At 37.1% G+C, this 10,507-nt stretch overlaps 1 protein-coding gene across 2 annotated transcripts in view; it reads left to right on the forward strand.

Annotated features, from left to right (window-relative positions):
• The window catches only part of RRM1 (ribonucleotide reductase catalytic subunit M1), a 34,590-nt gene extending 26,928 nt beyond the window's left edge, over positions 1-7,662 (forward strand). For both annotated transcript variants that reach the window (XM_065883274.1, XM_065883275.1), the window contains 5 exons: positions 992-1,068; positions 3,652-3,787; positions 4,623-4,718; positions 5,835-6,023; positions 7,045-7,662. In XM_065883274.1, the coding sequence (XP_065739346.1) occupies positions 992-1,068; positions 3,652-3,787; positions 4,623-4,718; positions 5,835-6,023; positions 7,045-7,230 (684 nt within the window). In that variant the 3' untranslated portion in view covers positions 7,231-7,662. The remainder of the gene's footprint in view (positions 1-991; positions 1,069-3,651; positions 3,788-4,622; positions 4,719-5,834; positions 6,024-7,044) is intronic.
• The last annotated feature ends 2,845 nt before the right edge of the window (positions 7,663-10,507 follow it).

Genomic DNA, 10,507 nt, shown 5'->3' on the forward strand with positions numbered 1-10,507 from the left:
AACATACATTCAGTATCAGTTTCCATGGGTCATGAGTGCAGACTTGGGTTAGCTGAGTCTTGATCTCTGGATCTCTCAAAGCTACAGTCAGAATGTCGATAGAGGCTGTGGTCTCATCTGAGGCTCAGGGTCCTCCTCCAAGCTCACCTGGTTCATTTCCTTGTAACTCTAGAACTCTTGGCATCTTGTTTCTTCAAAGCCAGTAGGAGGGAGAGTCCCTCATTTCAAGAAGAGCCCAGTTCAGTCGCCCATTTGAGGGTTTTCATTTGTTAGGTCAGGGCCATCCAGGATAGTCTCACTTTTAACTAAAAAATTAACTGATTTTCACCCTTAATTGTACCTGCAGAACCCCTTCACATTTGTCATAGTTGTGTGAGTGGCATCCATTGTATTTCCAGGTCCTGTATACACTGAAGGGGAGGAGAAAATAATGGCCTATACCCTAGGGGGCTGGGAATCTGGGAGCTGTCCTAGAATTCCACGATCCACACTGCCTTCATCATGAGTAGTATGATTCTCCTCCCTGTAAAATAAGATGTTATTTTTAGTTCTCACAGTTCCTGCTGATATTTAGGAACTCTACATTGTTTGAAAATAAGTTTATTAGCTAAATAGATTGAGAGGCAGATCAAGGCAGTTAAAAAAGATGAGGCTAGAGTAATTCTTTTACTGTACAAAAACAACATGCTTTCATAAATGTTAGAATTTCCTGGTTTGTATATATGATAGGGGTCCTCTGAGAGGACTCAGCCAGGGACATGGGGAAGAGGTAAGCCTTAATGACTTTTCTTAGCCTGCTTCTAATCAATATGACTACATAGAAATTTGTCCAGGAAAGTCTCTGGTCCTTGTATTTCTTACACAGCTTTTACCAAAAGACAGCATTTGTTGGGATGTGGGGGCATGGCAGTTAGTTATTTGTTTGGTTTTTGTCATAGTTTTAAATTGTCATACAATGATTTATCATAAATTTGGGTTGTTTATTCCTTAGATCCTTCAGTATGATATGTGGAATGTTACTCCTACAAACCTGTGGGACTGGCAACTTCTCAAGGAGAAGATTGCAAAGTAAGTAGAGATGTAAAGTGGCTTTGAAGTGAGGAGGGTTCAGGTTTTCAGCCTGGCTCTTTCGAACTTAGGTATGTTATTTTAGCTTCTGAAATTCATTTTTTTTCTTTTAAATGGGACTAAAATGACCTATCCATAGAACTATTTTTTTAAAAATGCTTCCTAGGACAATATATTTGATATGTATAGTAACCTGCAAATTGCTTGGCACAATGAAAGCATTTTAATACCTGGTAAGTATTATTATTATTAGTTGATCTTGTTTTAGGGGCTTGAGTACCAAGATTAGGTAATTCTTTTTCTCGTTAAACCTTCATATTTCCAATGTGTTTGCTTTTTAAATGTTTTTCACTTTTATTGCTTAACCACATTGGGCACATAAATGACTTTCAATGAATTGATTGTCATAGGACTTCATTACGGATTTTGGAAGAGCTTTTGGAGGGTTTAATGTGTTAAACTGTGTGAAAGAAAAATGTAAAAATTGAAAAATGTAGGCCTTTCCAACTAATAAACATAAGAGATTTGAGTGCAGGCAGAATGTTTTGCTGAATGTTTGTCTGTCATGTCTAGGTTAATGCATATACAAAGTGTTTAATGTTTGCAGAAGGAAGCAGTAGCTTTAAAATGCTCTTTAAAATATCTGTTTACCTTAAAATTGTTTTGTTACTCAAATAATACATGTTAGATAATTTAGAAAACATACATGTGGAAAGGGAATAAAATGAAAATTATCCCAATACCATCACCCCCCAAAAAAACCTGTTTGTATCTTTTTGTCTATCATCCTCAGACTTTCTTATGAGTGTGTATATATGTGTATATTTACATGCAAATTCAATTTTTACAAAAATGGACCTGTACTCTATTATTCTGTTTTTCTCAAAATAATGTAGTTTAAATATTTTTTATGTATAACTTTTTTAAATTTCAAAATTAATACATGAATACACTTTCATTGTTAATAAAGTTCAAATATGGAAATAAAATAGAAAGTAAAAGCCCTTCTTTATACCTCTGCCAGCCATTTTGTCCCACAAAACAAACAAAAAAACCAACTTACTTCTTTTCTCAGAGATAACCATTGTGAATGGTGTATATTTTTCTAGACCTTTTTCAGTACATTTGCAGATACGCACACACAGTTTTATTATATAAATGAGATCAAACTTGACATGTTCTGAGACTTTTTATTTAGTGATTTATTTTGGAGATGTTTCTCTTTTAGTACATGCAGATTTACCTAATGTTTTTAGTGATTACAGACAATTCCATAGCTTGGATATATCATATATATATGACTTTTCAAAACATTTTCCTGTCTCTGGACAGGAAACCACTGTCCACTCTACTGAGGGAGTAAAGACATGGAGATAGTTGGTGGTTTGCTTGATGCCTCACAACTAGAAAGTGACATAGAGGTTGAAAGTCCAGTTGTACAGGCTCCATTAGGATGTGAGTCTCTATGCTAAGTGCTGTATGAATCCAGAGGTATGGAATGTAGGAAAGATGAACTCTTTGTCCTTGAGAAACTTAAAACTAAGTAAGGTAAGACATGTAACACAAATATACGTAAAGGTACAGGTCACAGAAAATATTTGCAATGCAAATATTTGTATTTGACAGTTGTATTTAGTGTTGTCTGCCTGGTTAGGAAAGATGTTGTAGAGTAAGTATCTCTTAGGCTGAGCTTTGAAGGATGTGCTTAGGACAGTTTGAAGATTTCTCAGAGTTCAGATACTATATTTTATTTATTTATTCTTTTGCGGTACGTGGGCCTCTCACTGTTGTGGCCTCTCCCATTGCGGAGCACAGGCTCCGGACGCGCAGGCTCAGCCGCCATGGCTCACGGGCCCCGCCGCTCTGCGGCATGTGGGATCTTCCCGGACCGGGGCACGAACCCGTGTCCCCTGCATCGGCAGGCGGACTCTCAACCACTGCACCACCAGGGAAGCCCTAGATACTATATTTTTATGCACTCTCTTTGGCACTGAATAGAGTCAAAAGATGTTAGCGTTCTTCTAGGAAATTTAATTAAACAGGTGATAGAGGAAGTCAGGAATATACTTGGAGCATAATTTTTTCTATTCATTATCCTGTTCAGGATAAATGGAGAATTGTGGGGATAGAGGTCTGGTTCTGACCACTTTCACATCATTATGTTTCCTTAAAGGGCCTAGCACAGTGATCACATAGGCACTTAGAAAAGAGTAAGGGTTGAATGAGTGTACCCTGATACAGGTGGGGACTCTCCGATAACCCTGTGAGTGTTTTCTTGGGCAAGATAGTGTATCAAGTGCTGTGATTCCTAACTGGCATAAGTCATGGCATGATAAGGTTTACCAGCAGTAGAAACGGTGCTAATTCTGTTTAGGAATTAGGCATTTAGGAGAGGGCCAAGTTATACCACCCATACTGTGGAGTTGCATCCCTGTAGGGGTTAAATGCAAAAGTCAACATGTGAGTCTAATGGATGTCTGGTATTACTCGCAGCAACTGCATTTACTACAATAACTTAAAGTAGCTGTCTTCCTGACAGATTGTAGCTTCAGAACCAGCACCTAATAATCTCCTTTTCTTTAGGTATGGTATAAGAAACAGTTTACTCATTGCCCCGATGCCTACTGCTTCAACTGCTCAGATATTGGGAAATAATGAGTCAATTGAACCTTATACCAGTAACATCTATACTCGCAGAGTCTTGTCAGGAGAATTTCAGGTGAGAAGATCACAACCAGACCTACAGGAAAATCTTTTAGAAGCCTGATGTTGGGAGTAAATGCTACTCATATTTAGTATATGCCCCTTTATTTTAGTGTTGGTGCAAAGTTTTGATAAAGTGAGTTATCATCTCTAATATTGTTTATGTTATTTCAGCATATAATAGACATTTAACAAATATCTGTCAAAAGAATGAAAGATTGAGGGTTGAGTATGAAAGCAACTTGATATTAGAGTTCACATGATGTTTAACCATTTTGTAATCATAGTGACATATACTATAACCTCATTTGCTTAAGTTGATGATACTCAAGGTGTATAGAAGTATCCTTTAAGATAGTGGTTCTCAGCCTTGGTTACAAATTAGAATTTCTGATGGGCAGGACCAGTGTTTTTTTTAAGGTTCCCAGGTAATTCTCATTTGCAGGTTGAGAACCACTAATTTAAAAGATACTCATTTGTGAACTTGCAGATACTCTGAAATAAATTTCTGTAAGGTTTGGCGTGGGTACGTTTCTAATTTTCTTAAGTATTTATTATGTCCTTACTTAAAAAGAAAAAAGAATCATTCTACATACCCAGCTTAGGCAGCATTAGCTCTTTTCACTTTTGCAAATACCGTGTGTTATGTTTTGAATAACAGATATCAAGATTTTAGAGGAATATAGCTTTCATATAGTGGGATAGGTCTCTCAGTTTTATAAAAAATAGAATTTACCAAGCAATCTAATGTTCTTCATTGATCTTATTTACTTTAAGCTCCAAGTCTGTGATCCTGTTTAGGCCCTGTCTTTGTTGTTTATTCCTTCACATCTTTCTCCTTTCCGTTTCAGATTGTAAATCCTCACTTACTGAAAGATCTTACTGAGCGGGGCTTGTGGAATGAAGAGATGAAAAATCAGATTATTGCATGCAATGGCTCTATCCAGGTACAGAATTAAAAAAAAAAAAGTGTTCTCTTCAGGAGCTAAGTTGGTAGTTACATTGGTAACTTCTCACTTATCCCAGGCAATGCAGAGAAAGAATGGCTATTCACTGTGGTCATATAGGCTTATGTAGCTCTGTTCAACTCTGCATTGCTGTGCTAGGATTAAATGCATCTTCACATAGCTAGGCCTTACCCTCTTGTTTGTGCAGCAATATAAAGTAGTGGTTCCCAACTTCTCTGCACATTAGAATACATTGAAGAGCTTTTAAAATCCTGAAGCTTAGGTTGTACCCCATACAAATTAAATGTCTGGGAGGGAGAGCCAGGCATCAGTATTTTTTAAAGACTCCCTAGATAATTGCCAAGTGAGTCAGAGTTTGGGGACCAGTGATATAAAGCCTGAAATTAGAGTCAAACTTAATTAAAAAGTATGATGGAGAATTGAAGACTGATAGTCCAAAAGGCAGAGCCAGAAATAGTGTTTAACAGTGAAATATTTGTAGCTGAGAATCAAGAAGCATTTATTTATTTGTAAATAGAGGCCTCTGGCTAAATATTTGTCTGCTTGGCAACACAGATAAAGATTCTTGTAACGTTTCTATATTTGCTGATGGAAACTGTAGCATTAGCCAGTCTGTGTTTTGATGCAAGCTAACCCTAGACCTAAGAAATAGGAAAGCCTTTTTCTGTTGACTCCAAATGGAGTTTGTGAAGTCCTAGCTTATTTAAAGGGTTTTTCCTCATTGCTTCCTTGGGTCATGTCCCTGTGAGTTACAGCCCTGAGTTTTTGTATTTTCTGCAACAGTCAAGCGTCATTTATTGTTGCTTAGCTCTGACTTTTCAGTGAATGTTTTGGCCATTAACCAATTAAAGATGAGTCTTAAATAACTACCACCAGATTGATATTTTGTTGTTTAGATGGGGTTTTGTTTGACTTCATAAGCCAGAAGTGAGTAGTCTTAGGAAACTTGATAAGGATCATACTGTATTAAATGGAATGGTAGGGTCAGATCTGGCTGGAAGTAGAACCAAGGCCAGACCCTGGGGGTCACCATTCTGTTAATCATACTGCTTTCTTCAACCAGAGTGCAATAAACATTTGATTTCCCTTCTTAAGAGCATACCAGAAATTCCTGATGACCTGAAGCAACTTTATAAGACTGTGTGGGAAATCTCTCAGAAAACCGTACTCAAGATGGCAGCCGAGAGAGGAGCTTTCATTGATCAAAGCCAGTCTTTGAACATACATATTGCTGAGCCTAACTATGGCAAACTCACTAGTATGCACTTCTATGGCTGGAAACAGGTTAGTGGAGGAAGTCAACCAGCTTGGGATATTTTAGAATTGGAACAGAGTTCTATATTCTAGCTACATATTAAGTATTGCCACCTGGTAAGTCCAGTATGTTAGAACCAACCCATGGGTTTTATACCAGATTAAGCTCTCACTTTGAATTTTCTTATTTCTTTTAGGATTATTTTATTCTAAGCTTGAAACCTTGGAGTTACCTATGATCCTTCCTTTACTTTCCATGCAGTCATTCACCATGTAGTGTCAGTTGTTCCTTTGTACTATTTCTTGAATGTCTTACTTTCTATTCCACTGCTGTTATTCTTAACTTCTTAACTGATCTCTTTTCTTCTGGTATCTCTACTCTAGGCCATCTTGTGTACTGCTACCATTCCTAAAATAAAACTTTACACATGTCAACCCACTGTTCAAAAATATCCATTGTTTCCCCACTTTATCTACAGGATAAGAGCCAATCACTTAGCTAGTCTTTGCCAACTGTAAAGGCCTGTGAGTCTATAATGTATTCTTATTCCCTAGCAATATTCTAGGTGTTTATATAGAATTATGAATTTATTTTTTTATTTAACAAACTTTTATTGAACTTATACTATGTTCCAGGACTGGGGATACTGAATAGAGAATGGTGATTCTTATCCTTGAATTAGTCATAATCAGTTCTTATACAAAGATACAGACTAGACCTCTAAATAGTTATAATCTAAGGCAGACATGTTTTCTTAGGCACACTTGGAAGTCATACACATAAAAACAAACAAACAAAAAGACTAGAGAACAAAAATACTTGACATTTTCAAAGAGATAAGCTTGTTTTAGGGGTGAAAAGGATAGAGTATACTGTCTGACCATCTCTTTCTCTCTTTAAGCATTTTTGAGAGGGCTTCCTAGAGGAGATACAATTCTAACTTTAGAAAGCAATTTGACCTGGTTTATGGAAATGTATTTTAAACATTGGTCTTTAATGTCTAGTGTTCTCACAGCTTCTCCTAATTAGTTGTATTTACTTCCCTTTTAGGGTTTGAAGACTGGGATGTATTATTTAAGGACAAGACCAGCAGCTAATCCGATCCAGTTCACTCTAAATAAAGAAAAGCTGAAAGATAAGGAAAAGGTATCAAAAGAAGAAGAGAAGGAGAGGAACACAGCAGCCATGGTGTGCTCTTTGGAAAATAGAGATGAATGTCTGATGTGTGGATCCTGAGGAAAGGCTTAGAAGAGACCAGCCCTTCTTTAATAGCCAAACTACTTCTTGAGCATAGATAGGTATAGTAGGTTTGCTTGAAGTGATAAGGTTTTGCTGGACTTTATTGCAGCAAAAGAATCAATTGATTTAAAGTACTGTTTCTATATAAGCGTGAAAGTAATGATTTTTTAAAATTGATATATTGGGAATCAAAGTAGATGTTTTAGGAATGCAAAAGAAGTCATCTTGCAAATAGGGAGTGATTAAATAGGGTTTCATCACCCATCTGGTACCCCTTTTCTGGTGACTTCAGTTTTGGTAAGGAGACTTTGACTGGTGTGTCCATAGAAGCAAAACTGAGTCATAACACGTGAGAAGTGCTGACAGGACCTTTATCTGGATAAGGTCCTAATAGATCATTCTGAAATAAAGATAAACATTTCTAAATGATTGTGTGAGACTAATTTTGTCATTTATTTTCATACAAAGGTCAACTTTGATAAAGGATTTTTTGTTATTTGAGGGTTCAGGGAAGAAATTTTAAGAAAAATTACTTAGACACCATATAGAATTCTGATTTTAATATATGTCTTTTTCTTTTTAAAAAAATTGTAAAATATACATAACATAAATGTTACCATTTTACCCATTTTAACGCATACAATTTAGTGGCATTAAGTACATGTACAATGTACAACCATCACTACTATCTATTTTCAGAACTTTTTCATCATCCCAAACAGAAAGTCTATACATAAAACAATAATTCCCCATTCCCTTCTTCCATTATTCCCTGGTAACCTCTATTATACTTTCTGACTCTGAATTTGCTTATTCTAGGTATCTCAAATAAAAGGGATCATACAATATGTGTCCTTTTATGTCTGGCTTATTTCACTTAGCATAATGTTTTCAAGGTTCATTTATGTATTTTGTCAGAATTTCATTGCTTTTTTAAGGCTGAGTAATATCTCATTATATATATATACATATATATAGAGAGAGAGAGGGAGAGAGAGAGAGAGAGAGAGAGAGACATTTGGGTTATTTCCACCTTTTGGCTATTGTGAATAATGCTGCTGTGAACATTGATGCACAAGTATCTGTTTGAATTCCTGCTTTCCGTTCTTTTGGGTGTGTACCTAGAAGTGGAATTATTGGACTAGATGGTAATCTTATATTTAACTTTTTGAGGAATTGCCAAACTGTTTTCTACAGCAAGTGCACCGTTTTACATTTCTACCAACAGTACACGAGAGTTCCAGTTATTCCACATCTTTGCCAATATTTGTTAATTTTTTGTATTTTTTATAATAACCATCCTAATGGCTTTTGTCAGTTTGATTATAATGTGTCTTGGTGTGGGTCTCTGAATTTAGCCTAATTGGGGTTTGTTGAGCTGCTTGGATTGATATATTCACATCTTTTGTTAAATTTGGGAAGTTTTCAGCCATTATTTCTTCAGGTAATCTTTTTTGCCCCTTTCCCTCTTTTCCTTCTGGAGTTCCAATGTTGCATCTATTGGTCCACTTAGCAATGTCCCAACAGGTGCCTTAGGCTTAGTTCACTTTTCTTCATCCTATTTCAGCTCCTTAGACTCAGTAGTTTCAATTGCCTTATCTTCAAGTTCATTTATTCTTTCTTCTTCTTGCTCAGCTTTGCTGTTGAGTCCCTCTAGAGAAATTTTCATTTCAGTTATTGCTTTTTCCAGCTCTAGACTTTCTGTTTGGTTCCTTTTAATTGTTTCTACATCTTTGTTGATAGTCTGATTTTGTTAATACATTGTTTTCCTGATTTCCTTTACTTGTTTTCCTTTAGCTCTTCAATCATATTTAAGACAGTTGTTTTAATGTCTGTCTAGAAAGTCTGACGGCTGGGCTTCCTCAGGGGTGGTTTCTGTCAGTTTATCTTTTTCCTTTGAATGGTCTATGTTTACCTGTTTCTTTATAATGCCTGTGATTTTTTTGTTGTTGAAATATTCTGAGACTAAACTGTTTTGCAGTGAAGTCTCTTCTGCAGAGTATGTTCAGTTAATGTTTTGACAGCTTTCCTTGGTCTTTGCAGATTGACTCTGTGCTAGGACACTCCCATACTTGGTTAGGCTTGCTGTAAGCCTAGGCAATGCCATGGTTAATTTTATTTGCCAACTGGCTAGACCATGGTATCCAGATATTTGATCAAACACTAGATAGAGCTGTGAAGGTATTGTTTTTAGATGAAATTAGCATTTAAATTCGTAGACTTTGAGTAAATCAGATTATCCTCCATAATGCGGGTGACCTCATCCAATCAGTTGAAGTCCTTAAGAGGAAAAATGCTGAGGTCCTCTGAGAAAGGACTTCTGCCTGCAGACTGCCATTGGACATGACCTGCAGTATCAGCTGTTCTCTGGGTTTCCATCCTGGAAGCCTACTCTGCCAGTTTTGGATTTGCCAGTTCCACAATTGTGAACACATTACTTACTTACTTACTTACTTATTTATTCATTGCTGCATTGGATCTTTGTTGCTGCGCACAGCCTTTCTCTAGTTGTGGTGAGTGGAGGCTACTCTTCATTGCAGTGGCTTCTCTTGTTGCGGAGCATGGGCTCTAGTTGTGTGGGCTTCAGTAGTTGCAGCACACAGGCTCAGTAGTTGTGGTTCGCAGGCTGTAGAGCACAGGCTGGGTAGTTGTAGCACACGGGCTTAGTTGCTCCATGGTATGTGGGATCTTCCTGGACCAGGGCGTGGGCCTGTGTCCCCTGCATTGGCAGGTGGATTCTTAACAACTGCACCACCAGGGGAGTCCCCCGTATTACTTTATATATACGTGTGTGTGTGTGTGTGTGTGTGTGTGTGTGTGTGTATATATATATAGACAGAGAGAGAGAGATGTATATGGTTGACCCTTGAACAACATGAATTTGAACTGCAGGGGTCCACTTACACTTGGATTTTTTCAATAAGTACTACAATACTACACAGTCTGTGGTTGGTTGAATCTGTGGATGTGGACCCGTGGATATAGACACTGTATGGAACTTGAGCATCTGTGGATTTTTGTATCCTCTGTGTGTCCTGGAACTAATCCCTGCATTGTTCGAGGGTCAACTGAATATATAGATAAGATTGTGTGTGTTTGTGTGTGTGTGTGTGTGTGTGTGTATACACACCTTATTGGTTCTGTTTCTCTGGAGAACGAGAACACTGACTAATATAGGTTCTGGTACTGGAAATGGTTCTAGAGGAATGGAATCCTAAAGATGAGTTTTCTGGGTTGGTTCTCTAATTTGATGAGATTTAAGCGTGACTTTTCA

This window comes from Phocoena phocoena, chromosome 8 (genome assembly GCF_963924675.1).
Source record: "Phocoena phocoena chromosome 8, mPhoPho1.1, whole genome shotgun sequence".
In the NCBI taxonomy this organism is placed as follows: domain Eukaryota; kingdom Metazoa; phylum Chordata; class Mammalia; order Artiodactyla; family Phocoenidae; genus Phocoena; species Phocoena phocoena.